Consider the following 22908-nt stretch of genomic DNA (forward strand, 5'->3'; position numbering starts at 1 on the left):
TGCTTCTTTACCAGTCTAGTTTGAAATTTGCTTCCACTGAATGTACTGAAAGGTAAAGTTATTAATGGATTGAAAAACCAAGATGAAACATTTCAGCCACTATTGTTTAATTAAAAACATGTTCTTTGATTTTGTTTGATTATATTAAAAAACAAAGAAATACTTCCTCTTTTATACTACCTCCCCTGCACCAGGGCAGTTTAAAAATTATTTGAACATTCATCACATTGACCTTAAAATCTAAGAAAATTTTTGAGACAACTGAAGATAGGAGTTCAAAAAAAGAGAATATGTTAAAATGAAAAGAAATAATGCCAAATAAAATTCCCAATATTAAAATTCTTCAGAAAGAGAGAAAGAGCCATGCTGCCTCCGTCCAGAGAGTGTCAGTATGGAGGGTTTTTTAGGAGCAGATTTGATCTCTATGTGAAAACTGAGTTAGCACATTACTTAAATACTCCATTCATCTCTCACGTATCCTGAAAGGACTTTGAAAATGTAAAAATAATTGCAACATAATGATTTTCAATGTCAGGCTTTCTACAGAACAACCTTAACTAATTTCTACAATACAAACAGTATACAAAATCTCTTCCCATTAAAAATTACTATTTAAAATTTACTAAAAGAAGTACACACGGACAAAATAACCTTCTGGAAGCTAGACATGAAATAAATAACCCTATTAACAGATGCATCAAATTCCAAACTTTAAATATTCCCACCATAGCCTGTACTGATGAAGAAATTATTACATACAATTCTCATCTTCTAAAAATATAGTTAGGAGTCCATTTTTTCTACAATTCTCATCTTCTAAAAATATAGTTAGGAGTCCATTTTTTCTACCCTCCCTCTAATTAAAAAGGCTTTTTGGGGGGAATGTCTCTCTTGCACAGGAGAATCCTTGATAAAGTTGCTGGAGTTCCTACCTCTAGGAGTCCTGGAGTTATATAAGCAGAATGTTGATCGGTCTTAAAGGGACATGCCAAGGTCTCCCCGAATTTCATTCCCTCTTAAAAGATGAAAATTGGACACTAAGCTAGAAACACAGCATTTAAATACTTAAGTAAATTTGCCAGATATTTTTGTGAAGAGACATGCATCCCAGCAACTGGAAACTTGAAGATTTATACATACAGCTTTTGAATCAAAGTTCAACTTTTCCATAGCAACTGCACTGCTCTCCTTACAGACATTTTCATTTTGTAACAGAAGTGTAACAAATGAGGTGTTCCTTGCTGTCATCATGTCAAACACACAGAATCACTGTCAAGATTTTTAAGTTGTACATACAACACAATTCAAGTCAGAGACCAGTCAAGTTGACCCAGCAGCATCTTAAATGGGACAGAGCTACACCTGCCATATCTCACAATTATTTTATATCATAATTAGAAAAATATGCTGGCATGACTGTCAAGATTAAGATGTGTGAACTGCTTGCTTTAAACTGATAATACTGAAGGGATCATATAGAACTCTGCAGCACTCATCTCTTTGACATTGCAGACTGCCCTCTATTTATCTCTGTACATCAGGCCTTTAGCAGAGAAATATTCAAGGTGTGCTATACATGAAAAAGAAAATGGAATTATATACATACATTCAGAGTATGCTGCTCTATTCTCAAGAAAATGTGAATATGTACATGGGTACTGAGCTTTTGCCCTAAACCAAAGATTAACTCCAGAACAAAGCAACAGCCCAAATTAACCTTAAATCATAACCTACAAATGGAATAGACTCTCTGCTAAAATAAGAAGACATGTCTCAATTCCAGTCTCCAAAAATCCAGCTGCATATTCTAAACCCCTGAAATTTTTACAAGGCACACATAAAGCTCTTCCAGCACTTCACCAATTTTGAGACTGTAAAAGAGTTGATTGTTCTGTGAACACCTGTATTACTGCTATGCTAGGTCTTAAGTAACATTTTGCGCAGTACATTCCATAATAGCCTTTCTAAAATGACACTTCCCAGCACAGTAGAGACAGCAATAACACACTGCATGCCAGAAGTACCTCCAGACAAGCTTTTCTCCCTAACTGCAAAAAAGAAACCAAGTTTGTCAAGGAGATTACTGCCCTTTCCTTTGGCATACTGAAAATTGTTAGCTCACTAGGTCACAAATGGACATTTTCATAATCTCCCCTAAAACTCAATTTCATGTTATCGTTGTGCCTCTGACTGCGTATATAAAGCAAGAATCAATCTTTATGTTTGTTCACCTTTGATGTGCAAACACACTATATTTATATGATTGTAAAATCTATTTTTAACTAAAGGAGAAGTGTAAAAATGAACTTGTTTGAGTCCAAAAGTAATTGATAGAGACTTTTCCCTATTTTTGGATCTTTAGGAGAGTACAAATTTTAAGATACCATGTCAAATACCCTTATCTCACTGTTTCTTCATGATGAAGTCTGCACTTTGATATGTTAGTGCACTGACGTATCAGAAACATATTTTTGTACTTTTACCTAAAAAATGCCATTGCAGACGATATATAATTTGTTAGACCAATTCCAGATACTGTTCTTAATCCAGAAACTTACATATATACTTTGTGTTTTCAATCCCTTAGAACAAGATGTTCTCTGCTGCTTTCTGAAGTAAATGTGAAAGATCCAACAGATTAGCTAACAGCTTGAAAGACTGCATGCACTGATGGCAACAATTTATACAAACCAAAGTCACTGGCTTTTAGTCTGGAGGTTTTTCACTACCTAACTTTTTTCCTTTCTCCCATAAAAAGAAATCAACAAAAGACCAAAACTATCTCTGTCATGAATTTTTATGGATAGAAGCAATCTAGAAAGGCAATCTCTCATATCATAAATGAAAGCATAAGAAATATACTCTTTTTTGTATTTATAATTAAAAATCTTATTATTCTCAGAGTAAGAAGGATGAGATATCATAAGTCTGAGATAAAAATTTAAGTACAATGAATAACACTCATTCAGGAATCACTATCTTAAAACTTTCATCATAATTGGAATGACTCTCTCTTTATAAATAGGAAAGACATACCAACCAACCACACTTGATAACACATTTCAAATGCATCCTTCAATTTTATAGCACCCTTTATGTATACCTTACCTAAAGAAGAAACAAGCAAAACAAAAGTATTTTCTAAAATTAGAAAAATTATTTCCTAAAATGCATTTGCAGGAAACAAAAATGGCAAGTATGTTCATCATAGGCAAGTTTAACAATAATTAAACCACAGGTGATACTTAAGTAAGTAAAGTTCCATTTAAGAAATACATTTTGAAACAAATCTTTAAAAATGAGGAACTAGTAACTAGTACTCTGATTGTGAATCAGGATGATTCCGACAATGCCCCATTTTGCCAAATGTCTAAAATGATGGATAGTATGAAGTAGGAAACGGCCTCTGAAAGGGGAAAGGAATATAAAGGCTCCTTATCAAGAGACAGGGCAGTGCTCATTGTTATTCAAGCACATGAGCTACCATATCCTGTTTCCATTGACTGCAGGGAAGGCTTCAGCATTGACTTCAAACAGGTGCAAGTCCCACGAGACTTAAAGGGAATAAAACGTACAGTCACGGTATGAAAGCAACAGTGTATGAAGTGTGGGGAGACAGGATATGGAATTCCAATGTGGTACACAAGAATCTGACAAAGCTATTTAAATGTAGTGCCAAGTAAGGATGCAACTGGAAAAACACCAGACATTTCTAAACAGAAATCTGGCAGGTCTTCATTCAATGCTACAAAAAAAAACTGCAGGAAAAATGTTACACAAACGAGAGTGCTAATTTATGGTGGGGGGAGAGAACAAGGGAGACCCAGAGGCAGCAATAAGCATCATCCTGTTCTGGAGCAATACAATATCACTTGTTCAGGACACAGCTGCTGGAATGCTTTGGTAGATACTGTAGACTGGTCTGCTCTGAGAGTTGCTGGGACTTAGACTCAAATATATTACCCACTTCTATTTATTCTCTTCTGTATTATGACGAACATTTGAAAACGTTTGGGAATTTTTTCTTTAACTTACATAATCTTCAAAAAGAAGTCTTAGGCTATATTCTTACATCAGTTGAGTTATGCATGATGTCCTCAATTAATTCTATAAAGAAAGTAGCTGAGATGTCATTATATTAATTAGAAGCTGGTCAAAAATAGAGTACTTATCCCAAAGGAAACTATGCGACTTCAAAATTTCTTTCCAGATGGAAAAGAAAGCTATCCAACACAGCAACTATCTGTCTAAAATAGGGGTAGTAAACACCAGTCTCCATATTAAACTCTTATGAATAATTATTATAGCAGGATGACTGAACCTCAACATTTAATTTTGGAAGCAGCTTTTGACATTAAAATGAAGAGTGAAAGTAGCAATTTTGAAGGGAATCAGGCAAGACTATAAATAACTAAGTGTTAAGGCAGAGATTAAGCATCTCTTCCATAGTTACTAAGTTTTATGATGAAAAGGAGATCACATACCTGTGCAAGCATGGGAAATCCGAGGTTCCTACATCCATTACAAGGTGTGAGTGCCTCCCATAAACCAGAAGGTCCACAAGTATTTTCTGCTGCATCATCATCTTCTTCCTCCCTTGGTAATACACGCATAGAAGAAGGCCTCTGTGCATAAAGAAACAATACTTTCAAGTTAAACACAGTGATATATATGGTAAAGAAACTTTTTATCTTATGAACTTGAGAGTGTCCCATTCAGAAATACCAAAAGATAAACTGCTATTTTAATCCAAAGTACCTACTCAACTGTTAAACTATTGTATAAAAATACTTTCTAAGGAAGGTGCACATTAAGCTACCTGCGATTATACTTTAAAATTGAGTGAATATATTAATATACCTACAAAATATTTATTGTCTTTATTATCAAGAAATTGGCAATTTCTACTTCATTTTGCTTTAAAATTTGCTGTAATATCATTAAGTTTAGGATATTCCACAAAGAATAAGAACTAACATTTGCCTGGATGGGTCCAAGATTTTTGCAAACAAAAACTACTAAATCAGTCAAAGGATGAGGTTTCAGGTTTTGCATTACATTTATCAGTAATAAATGTGTTATCTTATTTTGTAGGCAAAAGATGTATTTAAAGATGACCTGTATTATTTTGCTTTATAGTATGGAAGGGATGAAAAATATCAGGAATAATCACTGACTTATGAACACTGGCTTACATATTGATCTGAGTGATAAAGGGAAAATGCCGATTTTTGCTTAAACCAGAATCCTACTTTTTTATGACCGACAGAAATAGGAACAGAGGTCAGTTCCCATATATTTATGTTATTTTGCTACACAGGATAATCTACTCCAACTGAATTGCAGTGGTAATTTTTACTAATTTTAGGAGAAGGAGGAGGAAAGTTAACCCAGTAATGAATGATTTTAAAAATCTCACATCAACACAAACTGTTACAAGTAAAAACAAAAAGTAATTTTCACACACTAATTCTAAATTGGTATATGAAATAGCTGTTCTAGCCTGCTTCAAATTAGCTTGAGCAGCCTGCCTGATACTCAGATACTAAATGCTGTGTTTAGGACCACTTCTTTCAGAAGTGGCTGGATCAAAACAGCACTGTTTGAAACGATGGCTGACCGCAGCTATCGATCTGATGGTAACATTAACTCTAAAGCCCTGCTATGGGGTCCATGTAAAAATCATCTTGAAAACCCCAATACCTAAGTGCAGATTATTTTAGCCAATAGAATAAAGAAATGCATGGAGTCTGCTGCAAGGAAGGGAATAGAGAAGTGAAAGAAAAGTAGGAAAGAAAAGAAGTAGAGAAACAGCAGCAGCTCAAAAGATGAACACAAGCTGATGGAAACTGTAGAAGCAAAGGCACCGCACAGACAGGCACTAACTCAAATTGTGGAACACCTGAGGATCATTCAACTCTTGAGCTAACTTCTTAACACAAAAGTTGTTGGTATACCACTTATTTAAGCAGGGAAAATATTTAGAAATTCTATCTCAACTGATGCATCAAAGATGAGAAACACAATATATCCCACTCCATTATGCTGATTCCCCTTGGTTAGAAAATGGTTCTTCCCTTATTGCAGACTTCATTAATCTATCCATATCTTGTAAAGTTAGGTGGATTTATTTACTTTTTATTTTAGAAGTCAATTTCTAAAGCATTCTTAGCATGGTATTTCATTAGGTTATTTTGACACTCTAGTAGTACCACAGAATGTGTTGCCATAGCAACCAATATTCTCACACTGATTATTAAAAGCATCGGGTTAATTCTGCAGAGTGTAGGTCGTGAAAGACTATTATTGCTAGGTATTTGCATAGACAAAGGAAGCAGACTAGAGGTCTTTCCCCTCTATTTATGACACCATCTTCCATGGTGGCTGCCCTACACTTGCATTTTAAATCTCAGAATTGCTGTACCCGAGAATAAAGCATTTCTTGCCCCCTGGAGTAAAAAGCAAAGAACTGCAGCAGTGCTCAACACAGCAAAGCAGGTGACACACATTAGCTGTAACCTTACAAGCCAATGGAAGTGAATGAATACAAAAATCATATAAAAATGTCAGTGCACCCTTTAAAGGTAAAAAACACACACACAAGGGAGAAATTTTCAACACAACTAAAGGAAGATGAATTACAATAGAGTCACTGAAGGGGGAGCATATGAGTATTTAGCCATTACAGGAACAGAGTGAAAAAACTCCATGCCAAACAATTATTGAACAGTAAAAATAAAATAGACAAGCAGAATGAGAGTTGTAGATTTCCCTTAGATGTATTTTATATAAATAGGCTAAGAGAGTGCGAATCACACGAATTTAATGTCAATGTGAATGAGAGGAAGTGCAAAGTATCTAGTCAGATCTCCTGATCATTAAAAAAGGATCAGTCAATGCCAGAGTTCATTGGACATACTACTGGAACAAACTGGTACTGTCATGCAACTAGACAACACAGCTATGAACATGATACAAACTAATTTACAGACTACTGTAGATCAGGCTGAGCTCTTTTTACACTTGTACAGATTTCTGCCACCAATAAGGCACTAAAAAGGCACCATTAGGAAAAGTCAATTTGGAGGGTGAAGAAACAGTTATTGCCATCACCCTTCTCACCCATCCCTGCTTGACAGACGCCCAGTTCCTCCCAGGCAGTGGGAGAGAGATATGTGGGAATTACTGCACGGAAAGAAAGCTGCATTTGCAAAGAGGAAGGAAGGAGTTAATAACTGCATGAGAGAAAAGCGTCACAAGTGCCCCAAATTTGATAGACTGGGGTTGCAGACCCTGGGAAGAAGGATGCATCTGGAGGAGGCAAACGAGATACAGAAAAATCTACAATCCATTCACAGAGCTCAGACTGTCACACAAACCCATAAAACTCCAAACCCAGACCACACAGTTTCCTGTTATTGTCTCACAGCCTTCATTCCTTTCCCAGAACTCCCTAATTTTTCTGTTCTGTTGTATAATTTAATTTTGCCTCCTTAGAGGTCCTTTGAACATGAAAATCTAATTCTGTGTGTGCTACTGGAAAGCCTTGATATAGCCCTGTAGGGAGAGTTTTAGTAAAACTAAAGTTATTTATGCCCACTTCTCAGAAAATAAATAAATAAACAGAGTAGAAGATATTTCTGTCAACTAAAGAAAAACAGGCACCATTTAGAACCACTTATTTATGCCTGTTTGGAGTTAAAACAACCCAAACAAATGTAGTTAAAAATGCCATCTAAATCACAGCTACTCAATTAATTGAATTAGACATTATGAAATGGCAAAGCCAATATAAACTGCAGTACTAATCTTCAGTAAGGGAACTTCTGCCTAAGTTAGAAGAGACAAGCATAAGCAACATATATCTTCAACAGAACAGACAGAAAACCTTACACGATGTTACATGATATTAGATATGATATGCAAAAGGAAAATTTGGTAGAGAAATTGCAAAGATATTAATAGGGAATTAAAGCTTTAATAAAAGTTGTGTTTTTTACTGGAACACTGAATCAAGTATTAGACACTGCTTGCAGTAGTAAAAGGCTAAGAAAGTAATTTCTCTGAGTAAAGAGAGAATAATAATGATACAGCAGTGAGAGAGTAGTAAGATCTAGCATAAGGACACTCTACCACTACAACTAGTGACAAATTTTCTTCAGACACTACTAAGCCTATCACATCATCTCCCATTTTCATACTTAATGAGTATCTAAATCATGTCTCCCAAAATTTAGATATGGAAGCCTTCCTTTTCATCCCTTCATCTAAATAAATGGCAAAGATTTGGGTACTAGGACACTTTAGACTGAAGGACACTTTATAAAGAGCCTATTCATTCTCAAAACATGTATGTACATCATATTGTCTATCACAATAACCTGGAATCTCTACCCTAATCTAAGAGAGCAAGGCAATATTTATCAACAGAGCGAATGATGAATACAGAAAGAAAACGCAGAGTAAGTCTGTTCTACTCTTAACAACAAGAGAAGGTGAGAGCAGCTTTAATCTTAACTATTATTTACAGTCACCAAGTTCACAGCTCAGCAGTTGTACACCATGTATAAAACATACAAAAATACCTTTACATATGGCCTTCTTTTTATCAAATGTTAACTATCTCCTATGTAACATATGAACTTATTACCTAGATGAGTTTATTTAAGGAATACACTAAATTATAAAAGATGTCTTATTTCCTTTCAGTCCCTCCATTTTTCTCAACTTTTACTGAAGCTAGTCTGCTTTCTGCCTTGACATTTCTAAGCAGACACTGCCACTCAATTCCCTTGTTTCAGAATACATAGGAGACTTTCCTGGACTAGTCCAGTGAAACCTAAAACCAAACATTAAAACCTTTACTTCTTGTATGTGGTTTTTTTCACAATATCATCCAATTGCAGAAGTATTTAATATACCCTTTCAAACAGTATCTGCTAGAGCCAAACATCATTAGCAAACTATGAAAGGTGCAAAATAACAGGACATTTACTGTTTGCTATTGCATCATGGCTCTGGAGACACGAACATTCCCTTATCATTTAGGGAACAATATTTTTAAATGGAGCAGTAAAGATGAAATCCAGAAAGCAATATTGTTCTGCTTATGGGAGGCAGAAAGCAACCAGGCATTTGATAAGCCAAGTGCTGTCACTCAGTTTGAAACAATGAGGTCAGTAGGAAGTTTCTTCTGTAGAAATAATTTGTCAAACATGCATTTTTCTATCATCCTAACAGAGATGTGCTTCTAACTCTCCTTGGCCCAAAGGACATGTACCTTACACTGTGAAATAAAAGCAAAAAATTACAGGTCTGTTACCTAGTATTCTATTTTGACATTATTATTACTAATAACTAATAGAACAGGAAACTGTTCCTGAATTTCTTCTATAAATTTGGATGAGCAGGTCTATCTCTGCCACAGCTGTCCCCAGCAGCTGCTGCAGTCAAGCCAGGGACAGAAGAGCTGGGACACTGTTCTGTGCTCTCAGTGCTCCCCCTGCTGCTGCCCAAGCTGCTCTCAGGGGAAAATGCCCAAGGCTGCAGAAGTAAATGCCCAGTGCAGAAGTAAAAAGAGAATTAGGGCATGGCAAATAATACAATCAGTTACTATTTTTCAACAGCAGCATCCCTGCATTAAGCAAATATGCCCTTCTGAGACTGAATAAGGATCCTGAAAAGGAGGAGCCTCAATTATGACATACATCATATGTCTCACTGACAGTGAAAGGTTTTGGAAGCCTGGGCACACTTTTCCCACATCCCCCAAGGCCTTCTCCCTACTAATGATTTTCTGTTTCCCATCCTCATTATTTTGTCTTTCACCTTACACTGCACATCTGCTGCTGTTCTTTCACAAACATGTTCCGAGTCTGCATCTCTTTCATTCGCTCTGAGTGTGGGTAGAGTTTGACTGCACCTCCTGTATTCTGCAAAGAATCAGGAAGGCAAAGACAGTCTTGTACTTACAGCAGCAGAATGATGGAGAAGAGTACTCTGCACCTGCCTCTGCCTTAATCCCTGTGGGATGCTAGACACGTCATCTCAACATCTCCAAGAGGGTCGCTGAGTTTTTGCTCCTGATCTGCTGGCTATGCTGAAACCAAAGGTGAGTTCACACAAATTCTGGGCTACATCAGGAATCATCTTGGGAGACTCTGTATCTATTCTCAGTGGTATATGAGCCTAAGTACGCTGCAAATCCCAGCTCCAGCAGTCTCAGATGTGGAATCTTGGTTTCTACACCACTGCCATCAGCCCAGTTTCATGTGATATTTTCTGACTGGGGGTCCCAAAGAAACACCACATCTGAAGCAGTTACACCCTTGGAACTCAAGATCACTGTGATATCTTATTCTGAGGAGAAATTCCTGTCACTTGAAGTCAGTAGAGTCAAGTGAAACGACCGCACATAGCAAACACAAGATGCTTTAACTAGGCAAATGTGATTAATTCACATACATTTACATATATACCCAACTATGTGGTTGTGTAGCTGCTGTTCCTCAGTGGGCAAGTGCCATTGACAGCTATCATGACAAGCACCCCAAAATAAATCATTTTGTCACCACAGCAGGATCTGACACTATACAGGAAATACATCCTGGAATCAAATGGGAAGTATAATGCACAGTGAATAAGGTCAAAATTTTAAGTAAAAATGAGATCATAAAATAAGTACATCTGGACATGTATTGAAAGTAGAGCAATACAGTCAAAATTTTAATTCATCCTTGCATGTAGCACAAATAACAAATATTAAGATGGTTCTTAATCTTTGCACTACTCTCATAGAAGGATGAAACCATTCATAAAACAAAAGTTTTAGGATTTAAAAACCTAATAGGTGATCTGTTTTCTCAAGTGATCAGTTCCAGGACCCAAAAAAATGGCCTGAAGTTGTGTCAGGGAAGGTTTAGGTTGGATATGAGGAAAAGGTTTTGCACCCAGAGGGTGTTTGGACACTGAACAGGCTCCCCAGGACTGTGGTCACAGCATCACCCTGACAGAGCTCAAGATGCATTTGGAGAACAGTCTCAGGCACAGAGTGTGAGTCTTGGGGATGGCTCTCTGCAGGCCCAGAAAACTGGACTTGATGATCCTTGTGGGCTCCTTCCAACTCAGTGAATTCTGTGATTTAATAAAAGTTAATCTATGGATTAAGCTACTTCTCTATAATGTATCAAAACACAGGCACTTCCATAACTTACTCCACTCTAATATATGTGTTTGGGACAGGATTGAACTGCCAAATTAATTTCTCTTTCTTAACATTAGCTAAAATAAAGTGAACCTGTGTTTGAAATACTTGTCTAACTTTGAGCACATACCTAATACTAATAAATCAGTCTATTTGCACACTTAATTTTAAATGTTTAATGTCAAAGCATTTCAAGTACTTTGCTTTACCATGAAAAAGAACTTAGCATATGAAGCATAAAGCCCTAAAATAGAATTCACCCAGGAAGTCATAAAGACTGCAAGGACACACTGCTACAGAATGCATCTCTAGGAATGCCTTTCCAACCCACAGGCATAGTAGATTTGGCCTGTATTGGTATGTAAGGAAGGCTATACACAAATATGGGCTGCGCAAAAAGGGAAGGAATTTGGTACCTTTATTCTCGAGTCTTGAAATTTAACCACAAGAACAGTTGCAATTAAGTTAATGGAATTTCTCAGGTTAATGACAGATTTTTGCGTCTCCCTGAATCAATATGCACATGACTCACTCCAAAATGTGACTCACCCAAAAACTCATCCACCAGATGAAAAAGAAGAAACTGATAATGAAGGGCATAGGAGCCCACATAAAAGAAAAATCAAGTGTTAATAATTTTAAAAATATTAAAGATAATTAAAGGCTACAGAATATTTGCCCTTGCATAAAGGAAAAAAAATCATAATTCAAAGTAATGTAAATCACTTTTGGCTTTAAGTATCTCAGAGAAAACACTGCTTGAAGAATAGTTACAGAGGCATCTCTGTATTTAACAGCCCTATACCATCTGAATGTTATCATATAACATTTGAAAATCTCAGTGCTATGTAATTGCCATGAAAATCAGTTGTAAACCTTGCATTTTTTCTTTTTTAAAATTGCAAAACAGAGGGTTGGTAAGTGGGTGGCAGTATGATGAAACTTATAGAAAACACATTATTTCTCATGAAATAGAGCAGAAAGAAGTGAAATTAAAGTAGGGGAAAAATCAGGTGGCAAGAGAGTAGGCAGAAGTCACCACTTTATTACTCCTCCAGTGCACAGTTTTTTATTTAGCACCCATATTCTCAATAGAAATGTGTCAATGAAAACGCAGTTATTATTCCATTAAGCTGCTGTTGCCTTAATAAAGAACATAAAAGAAAATCCTACCTGAATAGTCAAAGGCAATCTAAAGAACTATATGCAGTACTGCATTAGTCATCTGAAGGTGAATGCTGGTTAAGAGTAGACAATCAAAAGAGCTTTGAAAAGCATTTTTGCTATGTGATTTACAGATCCAGCAGAAACAAATTACTTGTGGTTTGCCATATTGGCAGCCAAGTGCTAAACATAATGTAAACACAACACAGTAGAACAGTAGACAGCTGAAATGTCTTAGAAGGCATAGAAGTTGAAGACCTAACTAGAAAAGATCAGCCAAAGAATAATCTACCTTTTGTTCTCAGAAGCACAAGCAATGGCTCAGACTCCTCTAGAGGTGTTGAAAAAAATCACACACATCCCATCAGAGATGCAGCATAATATCAACTAGAGAGCAGCTCTCAATGCAGCCTGATTTACACAGCACATGGAAGCAGCATTCAAAATCATCTTCACTAGGAAGGCAAAGTCTTTGCTATGGCCAATAGGAAAATCTCCCAGTGTGATGCTGACATACTTCAAGTTGCTGCTTTTTCCTGTCTTATATAGTTAAACCAGTGATATCACTGCAGTAATCTCAATAACCACTACTGCCAGAAGATGTAGGAGAGTGTGCGCTTTTTCTGTGCTAGCTCATTGGTACTGTTTCCTTTTGCCTGTGGTAAATTCAACACCACACATTCAGATCCACTGCAGTACAAGCACACCTTTATGTTCTTCTCCAGACACATTCCTAAGTAGCTGAAGACTTAATATTTAAATTCTTTCTCCAGCCATTCATAATATAATGTCTTAAAGCTCCTATAAAATACAGATAAACAAGTCAGTAACAGGCTTTCATCTATAACTCCTGTGAAGCACTATGTTTCTCAGGAGGTATCAACAACTAAATAAGCAATTGTGAACTGTTAAAATTATTTAGATTTCTTAAAGGAAACACCACTGACAGAGACAAAAGCAAGGCAATAAACATTCCAATACCTGTAAGTAAGAAACTATTAACAATGGAAAGAAAGACCAGCATAGCAATAAAAAAGTAATTATATTTTATTATGATTTTTGTCTAAGGCAGTATTGAGGCTGCTTCTTTGCAGATTAGGAACAGTCTATGTTTCAGAAATATTAGGCAGAGCACCAATATCAACAAAAATAATAGTGGTAGTATTAATGCAAATTGCTTAATCTCAAATAATTACTGAAGTAAATAAAATGGTAGAGCCTCTCCTGAGATTTTCCCTCATGACACTAAACTGAAACTTATGGTAAGTTTAGGAAGGATAGAGGCCAAAACAAGAGGAATGAAAATAGATATTCAAAAATTGTGTAAGTCATTCAACCTTCACATTTCTCTGGAAAAATAAAGAAACTGCTGTAAAGACCAACATGTGCATCATGTGACACAACACATCAAGTAAATCTGGTTTTTGATTCTAATTTCAGTTTAAAAACCTATACCACTGAAGTCAGGCAAGGATTCCAGTTATAATAAAGTCACAGAAAAGCTAAGGGGTGCTTTTCTAGCACACTCTTGATGTATGGGCAAACTTTTCTAATGCATACTAAATATCAGGCACTGGCCCTTAACTGAATTCCTCAAGATATTATATTCTATAGAGGTATAGGAATCAGGTCCAGCATATTTTTCTATTCATTTTCTACTTGCTGAGCTTATTAACAGGGGCTGGAAAAATCTGTCAACAGAATACAATGAAACTCGATGTTATAAATGGTCAACTTTCAAAACTTAAGGAAAAACATACTGAATTTATTTTATGTGCCTATTATAAAAAAATCTGCTTGTAGCCACTAAGATAGAATAAAAATGAAATTAAACAAGTAGTCCAAACAAACTGCCCAATGCTGTAATTTCAGCTACTAAACAATTTTTAAAGAGAGCATTATTTTGTATTAGCTTGTCATGGGTGGTCATTTTGCCCTGTGAAATATGCACATTATTTATCATTAGCATTATTTGTATACCTCTTACAAAGAGGCAAAGAAAAGAAAGCAAGACTGCGGCTTCTAAGAAAGTACCTACTTAGCCAAATTCAAAAGAATCATTGAATCAAATATACTGAAACCCTACATTTAATCCCCACCCCTTAGGATCCTGTAGAAGTTCACATGGCTCTGACAGATTAGCAGGCTCCATCTCCTGGTTACACCATTGGGATAAAATGATGCTGTTCCACTCACCACAGAAAACAACTGAGACATAGCCATACAGTTCTTACTTTTCTCATGCATTTCCTGTCAGATGGTGATCATCAGGCTTCACTGCAAGTTCCAAGCTTAATGACTTAATTCCTACACTAATGGAATAGACATTAAATCAGTGTTGAGTTATATACAAAAATATTTCTTTTTTTTCCCCTCTACTCTTTGTAACTTGATGTGTAGGTCTAACACTCATTTATTCTGAGACCCCTATGCATTTAAAAGAACAATCAAACCTGCATTGGTACCTGCTGACAACCTGGTACCTGCTGATAAGAGTTCTAAATTATTACAGAAATTCCTATCTCTTAAAATGCAGAAACACCAAAAGCTAAAATGTTCTAGAACAATGTGTTTTTTGTTTAGATTGCAGGACAGGTTCTTCTTTCCTTATTAACTCAGTTATCTTTTTCCTCAGGTAAATATATATATATATATGACTGTGAAAAACAAATCAACACATCTAAGCTCATTCTTCTTATATTCTACCAAAAGCAGTTTTTCCAGAGAGCAAACAATATGTTTCAGAAAATAAAATCTGATTTTACCTAAATGTCAGCAAAGTCTTTCAAATTCCTTCTAGACCTCGTACATTGCTCCATACTTTATTGCTCAAATGTGATAAACCAATACACCTTTGGAGTATCAGTGTTCCTACTTGTGATGCTCTAAATCACATAGGCAGAACCTGTATTTTGAGAAGACCAAGGAAGATGAAAAGAACTTTTTGTTCTCTTGTGAAGGAGAATCTGAAATTGTGATTTTGACTGGAACACTGGAGAACAGTCTGAGGACAGGAGAAACCCAAGGGAAATAGAGAGCAGGAGTCCATGACAGATTTTTTTTTTTGACAAACTTCTAATGAATGTCAGTTCTTGAGGGAAGCAACTCCGGTTACCAATAACTTAGTGTTCCTGACAATTTGGTTTTATAATAATATCACAAAGAGTTGATGCTAACATTAAAAAAGTCACCTGCCTGGGTGGAAATGTCATGGTATTATCTTCTCATTCTGTTCTCCTTCCAAACTCTCTTGGAAGGTCCCAAATGAATCTGGAGACTGCAGCTTAAGTATGGCCATCACGTTGTACACTACTGAATACTCCCAGGATGACAGACCCTGAGGGTAGCACAAGAAATGAAAGAGAAGGGGTTCTGCTGTGCAGCACTGGCAACAGTGGCACAATGGCACAGGCAGCTCAAGGATGTTAAAAAAAAATCATGAAACACAGATGAGAAAGAAGGTTCTCTAAAGCATTGAGTAATATTAAAAAAAAGATATTTAATGCAACCAAATATATTTCATAATGGGGAGATGATTTCAGGATCAGTTCTGACAGAGCCCTAAGATGTTGGCTAATCCTACTGAGATTAGTAGATATCCTTGGTGTTCATCTAAGCATAATGAAACAGAGATGACTCTACATATGTGCTCAGTATTGAACTAAAATTGTTCTTGTAAAAAAAAAATCTACTGTAGTCAAGTTAATAAAACCTAGCTATCAAACAGAATTCTTGAGTAGACAAAATTTTGCTAATCATTGCCACAGCACCCCAAATTTACACACAGCTTTATAACCACAAAGACAAACAAGCTCTTTGATCTGAAAAGCTTGTATTATAATTACTTTATATGGAAAAAATTCTAAACCCATATCCAAGGTCCTTATGTAAAAGATTCAGCTGAGATGAAAGGGTCCACAGCAGGGCAAGTGAAAGTGCTTGGCAGCATGGAAAGACTTATATACAAAATAAGAAAATGCTAAAATTACTTAGTCATGAAAAGGAAAGCTTTAAGAAAGGAAAAGCCTGAAATATTACAAATTATGAAGGGTGTGCACAAAGCATTTGCTCTTTTCTACTCTATCAGATTTTACCATATAAGAATAAATGGAAGCATAAACTCAGCCAATAAGAGAAAATGCCTGTGTCTAGAGCACACATTCTGCAAAAAAGCAATACAGGGTTTTACACGATGGTAAACAATGTGACAGACTGGAGAAAAAGGATTAGATACCTTTAGGCTTCACCACTGCAAGCTAAACACATAACAGCATTCAGAGAGATGCATTTGTCTGTAAGCTATTTTCCTGCTAGTACCTGATAGTCAAGGAATTTGCCACACACACATAATTGCACAGACTGCTTAAATATTCTAGAAAATCATTCTAGTGGAAAAAAGAGCAGGTACTTTTTAATGCAGATGAAATGAATTGGTGGTTTGGCCAGCACATTCCCCTAGTTATACTTAACTCGTGTAGTTTAAATCATACTAAGTGTTGTCATGTTTTGAGATTTTATATTCCTAAACAAGCAATGGCTTTCTGACACGGTAGGTCTGTGCAGCTCACGGGAGGATTGGCTAGCAATCTTTCTACACGAAATCACAGCAGCAGGGAGCTGCAGGCTCATTTAGTCAGCTGTGAAGCATGATACCCGGCAAATTCTTCTGTGTAGAGCTCCACATAGCTCCTATTAGGACCCCTCTAACATAAATTTTCACAACACTGTGCTGAAGCATAGCCTAACCTACAGATACAGAACATAATCTTTTTTAATAGCTACAGAACACACGTTAGGAAAGGATACTTTTAGAAAGTCTGAACTCCCCTTCACTAGGTAGGTAGCCTAAAAGAGGGGGAAAAAATTTGTATCCAGTTGGTTTCCTTCTGCTTCTTTGTAATCACTAGCTCATGTTTAAACAGAATTTAGAAATCCTTTTTAAAGCAATTTATGGAAAGCATATAATTCCACACTGACCAAGTGGATGTTTGGTACTGGATGTTCCATTATAAATATCTAATGAAAAAAAGGAGCAGCAGCAACAGTTCTCAGTGGGAAATACTACTGTGTGCACTAGAAATTGGGAGTAGCAGATGGTTTTTAGTGAGGTGGTAGCTTTTAAAATAAATTTTTAAAGTTATATAATCTTATCTTCAGAGTGTGGGTAGACCTCTTCAACAAGGGAATCTCAAAAAGTTATGTTTACATATTCTAGGAGAGATGGCCATCATACTTCCCATAGAAATAAGAGTCAGTATATGCTTGCAAAATAGGATTCATTACTGAACTGGGTAAAAGAGCAACTTAATACAAAATTCTTGCAGCATCAGAATTTGGCAATACTAAAATTATCTAACACTATCATAAAAAAGGAATTCGGTAAAGCAACAATCTTCCAAACACTGTCTCTCAATACATCATAAATACCTGCAAAATGCATTGAAGCTTTATTATCAAATTCATCAAGTGTTACTATATTAAATTATTTAAATTTATCTGTTTCTGTCCTTGAAGCCCCATACAATCAGGCCTGATTATCTTACTATTCCCTAATAAATAAGCAAGCAAATTTGTTCTGGAAGGTGTTTTTACTGTATCCTCATTAGTAAGTCATTGCACATACTTCTGGCTTGCTCATCACCATTTTTCTCTGAAATTCTGTATTCCTCTCTCAATAATGCATGCAAGTGTGTGGTGTTTTTAAAGGCCCAAGACAGCGATTATTTTACTTGAGCATGTTGGGTCACTCTTAGCTATTATATTTCAATCCAGCCATTATTTATTTAAATGTTATATCAAAGGTAAAAACCAAAATAGTATTCTTGAATAATGCTACTAAACAGTTTACTTCAATATTCAACAAGCTCTAGCAATTACTTTGTGAAACAATAAAAAAATCCTGTGCTTTTTATAAAAAAATAATTGCTCTTTTCTTCACAGAAAAAAATTAATCAGAATAACTGACTTCTGAAAAACCATGCATAAATTTTACCCACTCTAATATATTCTTAGTCAACTTCTTTCAAAACCACATAATTCTATGATTTTGAATCTCTCCTTAGATATAAACCAGACATGATTATAGTTTTATTGCTGTTATATAGCCTCATATTCTTGATATTCTGACATAGGAGTAAAAATTGTGTCTTTGAATATGTACCATCATTCTTTTCAGCAATCTTATTATATTTTTACATATATTTTTTTCCACTCTCTCAACATGCACAAGTATCAACTTCCCATTCTGGATGGCAGAAACTGACATTTATATGCCTGTGATGAAATCCAAATCTTTTTCCTGAGACTACACAGAACCTTTCCTCATGTTTAAATTTAAATTACTGCTGCCAGCCTTTATTATCTATTATAAAACCACATTAAATTTAAACAGATATGCTGCTGCCACTTCTGTGAAATCCCTCTGTAGTGCAGTTACTACACAGCTTTACTATCTTCAGTTTAAAAAAAAAAATTGGGGGCATCTTAAGTTTCTCAGTATTTATACCATGTAATTAAGCAAAATCCTTTAACATACACTCTGCTTTTCAGAACACAGAAAACTCTCAAGAACTCTTTCTTTAATCTAAACTCATGTCACAAATCCAAAGACAGTAAGATATTGCATTTGCACTTGAAAATCAGTAACACATTTTTTTTGTCATGCTTCTGAACACAACAGCATAAATGTAAAAGCAAACATTGCAACCACCTACTACAAAAGATTAAAGAGACTCTTCTGAAGAATATACTTCAATGTGGAGCCTCAGTTCTATTGAAGTGGCACATTTTAAAATTAGTACTAGTTCAAAAAAATCTCAGGAGTACTCAAAAAATATGGAATACTTATGGTTTCTATATGAAAAGAAAACCACACTTTTCAAAATAAAGATGGAAATAAACTTTTGAATACAGTGTAAGACGAAGCCTTTTTAAGAGAGAATTTTAGGAAAACATTTTTCAAATAAAACATCAAGTTTACTAAAGAAAAAGTCTGAGATTTATTGTATCCAACACGTACATCTAGCAAATGTATATTTACACACACAGGCAAGTGGAGAAGTTCTTAATCTCTACTTTTTGTTTTGCAGTCACAGGTTGTCCAAAGCAAGTAAAAAGTCAAATATTCTTTGAAATCCATAGGAATTTCTTACATGTAGAAAAAGCCCATATTTTTATTTTCCGATATTATTTTTTTAAAGAACACAATGTACAAATACATTGCAATACAGCTGGTGCATTCCTGGGTTTAATTAGAATTCTTAGTCCTGACATGAATACATACACAGGAATCTCACACCTGACAGGAAACTGGCAATGATCTTAGAATGCCACAGACAGAAGAATCTAAAGCAATTTTCTTGTGGGTGCTCAGGATTCTCACAATACACACTTTGACAATCTTCTGTTCATTTTCCTGACACATTTAATTTTTCAGGATCCCTGCTTGTACATTATACCTATTTAAATTGTCTTGCTTGCTGTTCAATTCACACAGATCGTTTGAATGCACACTTGGTGTATAACCTCTTTGCCATGATACACTTCTAAATTTAGTCCTGATGTTTTATTTTGTAGCTTAAATGTATGTCATGATGTTCCATACATTTTTCTCCTAGAGGAATTTAAGGTGTGCATTTTGAAGCATTTTGGACTATCAACTGTGTTAAAATGCACAATTTTTACACAGCAACGAGAAATGTTGGAAAACTCTTACATAAGATGGTTGCTTTTGTTCTTGAAATTACTGAACCAGACTGCCATCTATTGGAAAATAAATATTTTTTTAATTATACTTTAAAAAAAAACAAACCTGAAACTGCAATCACACTTAATTCAGCTTGAAAAGGAAACACCTTTCCAAATGAACTGCGATATAAATCAAGGACTTTCGTATATTTTTTTCCACCTCATGTTTTCTGAAATATGTTTTGAAGCACAGTTGCTTTTCTGACTCACGGAACAATCAAATTCTAGTTTTTTTGAAAGATTTTTATCTAGGGAACATAGAAAAACTGTAATATGTCAGCACTGAGCAAAACACAAGTATAAAGCTTCCCAAGCTTGTCTGTGCAGCACCAGTCAGGGCTTTCCATGTCTTTGCATACATAGGTCAACTAAAAAGCACATTCAAGTCACAATGGCCAAAATGGGAAAAACAAAGACAGGAACTGGAAGTACAAATCTATGAAGTGACCATCACCCAGCATACAAGAAATTAAGAAATACTAGAAATTGCAACTAAAGTGATGCATAGCTGTATGAACACCTTTTGGAGCTCTCCCTGAAGTAGAATTGCAAAACTGTGATCAATCTGGCCTTTAATTTTGTAGAGACAATGAATAGAGGCTCGTTGCATGCTATGTTGTAATGTACATATTTTAATGACTGGTAAAGGCAGACTAGGAAACATGGCATTAATATCTGCACAACAGCACACCAAACACAGCCGAAGTGGCAAAAGAAAACATTTAAATTATGACATTTCCAGCGCAGCCTTGACTTCCTTTAGTTTATCCTTAATAAAGTACTCTTCAAATTAAAAGATAACATTAACTTACTCTCATCTGACTTTCTGCTGCTAGCATTCAGTCTTTTCCTCCCTCTTCATTAATCATTCCCTCCAATTCAGGCAGCTAAGACAATCTGTTCTTCTGTCACAGTTCCCCTTTCAACTTTTGGAAGGGAAGCATCCTTTGGGGACATTTTCACTCATCTCCAGATCTGTTCCTTTTCATGTCTACACTATCGGTGTACTGCTACTGTCCTTACTTCTACTTACTGCTCTATTGTACTCTCCCTCTCCCAGATGTCATGCCTTCCACCTCACCACCAATTTTCCTAGTCAGCTCCTCCATGTCCCAAGGAAATTTAAGAGTCAAAGCTGATTAGTAATTTGGAACTCAGAAGACTAAACCAAAGAGTTTCTTTTTTCATTTTGGTTTTTTTTCACTGAACCTCAGACCTGTGCAAACTCTGCTTCCAATTTGACTTGAAAATACTGTAAGCACATAAATCTCTGGGGTTTTAATGCCTTGTCACAAATCACACACCTGGCCAACAGAAACATATAATACAAACATGTATTGTTTTCAATGCCAAATTAGATGAAAAGAAGTAGTTCCTTATTACAAACATGCCAAAACAACTTGTTATGTTGTTGGATGACTACCTGTCTAATAACACAGCAAATGGAGGAATGGATTCCATTCTGTCCTTAACCTAAAAGACTTCCAACCTACTTCTTTCAAAGAAAGTATAGAATTCTCCAAGTGCTCTATCATTGAGCAACAAACCATGCAAGATGCCCAAGACCAGAAAAGGAAGAGAATGTTCCTGTGAACAAGGCATCCAAAGTCCTGCTCTCCAGATTACACTGGTATCTTTCCAGTGGCTGTACAATGCAGAAACAATACTAGAAGGGATCATAGCCTGATGTCTGTACTTTATCTGGGAGACTATACAACCAATGCAAACTCACCCCTATGCCATGGTCAGAATTGAGCGCCACTTTTCCAGATGAAGCCTTTACTGTCAAGTTATTGTATTAAAAAGCAGGCATTCACACTACCCTTACACTAAACAAAAACTGTGAGCCTCACTGTTTCAAACAATAGAGGTTGGCAGTTAAAATTCAGGATAGAATTCCAGCCTGTGCATTCTGGATAGACAAACACCTTTCTACAGTCCCAAATCAACCATAACCTCATTTAGTCTCAGCAGTTTTGGCTCTCCTGAAAAGAGCCAATTGTTTAAAAAAATGCTTTGAAATACACTTTGCCTCCTGATGTCTTCTCTTTCCCAAGCCTATGCTATCCTCAGGAGGTGGCTCCTGATGCTCCTTGCTCCAGCTTCCTAAGTTTATGATCCACAAGTTACTATTCAAATCAAATTCCCCAGTCTTGGCCCCCTATTTCTCTAAACAATAGCATGATGCAAAAAATTCAGATGTCTCCAAGCAGCCAGTGCCTTTGCAGAATCTCCCTCAGGGTCACAAAGTGGCATGACTTAGGATTTGGAAACTTTTCAGATTGCAGAACTACATGAAGTTGAAAAGCCTTCAACAGTCATCATCTCTGGAATCGACATAAGTTTCAGGAAATGGCATCACCTAACACATTATCAATGGGGAGCTAACTTCTACACCTCTTCAGAGCTGATGCCAGCACAGCCAGCAATGAAAGTTAGGAAAAATCTGCTGATATGAACCTGAATATGAACTGATATGAACCTGAAGTAACTGCTCCTTAGTGGAAGCACACCAGGTGTGGCTCCAGCCCTCTGTTGGAGCTGGTAACTGAGAAAGGCAACACTCAAGTCCAGCAGGCAGAAAGAGTCTCCGCTCCAGGCAGACTCCATAGGGTGTCCTGTGCTGCCCATACTTTCAAAGGGTCCTGGTATGTGCAGTAGAGGCAAATATGAGGTGAATAAATGCAGACAAAATACAAGAACCCACTTAACCTACTGAGATTCTTACAGAAGCTTCCCATGGAGGAGAAAACTAAGTCAGAAAAAGCTGCAAGAATCTGTCTTTAATACATACC

At 36.1% G+C, this 22908-nt stretch overlaps 1 protein-coding gene across 9 annotated transcripts in view; it reads right to left on the reverse strand.

Annotated features, from left to right (window-relative positions):
- Positions 1-22908, reverse strand: part of ANKS1B (ankyrin repeat and sterile alpha motif domain containing 1B) — a 406799-nt gene that overhangs the window by 301905 nt on the left and 81986 nt on the right. For all 9 annotated transcript variants that reach the window (XM_054280464.1, XM_054280403.1, XM_054280419.1 and 6 more), the window contains one exon: positions 4485-4625. In XM_054280464.1, the coding sequence (XP_054136439.1) occupies positions 4485-4625 (141 nt within the window). The remainder of the gene's footprint in view (positions 1-4484; positions 4626-22908) is intronic.

This window comes from Melozone crissalis, unplaced genomic scaffold (assembly GCF_028551555.1).
Source record: "Melozone crissalis strain CALT ecotype California unplaced genomic scaffold, PUWL_Pcris_2 ptg000004l_1, whole genome shotgun sequence".
In the NCBI taxonomy this organism is placed as follows: Eukaryota; Metazoa; Chordata; class Aves; order Passeriformes; family Passerellidae; genus Melozone; species Melozone crissalis.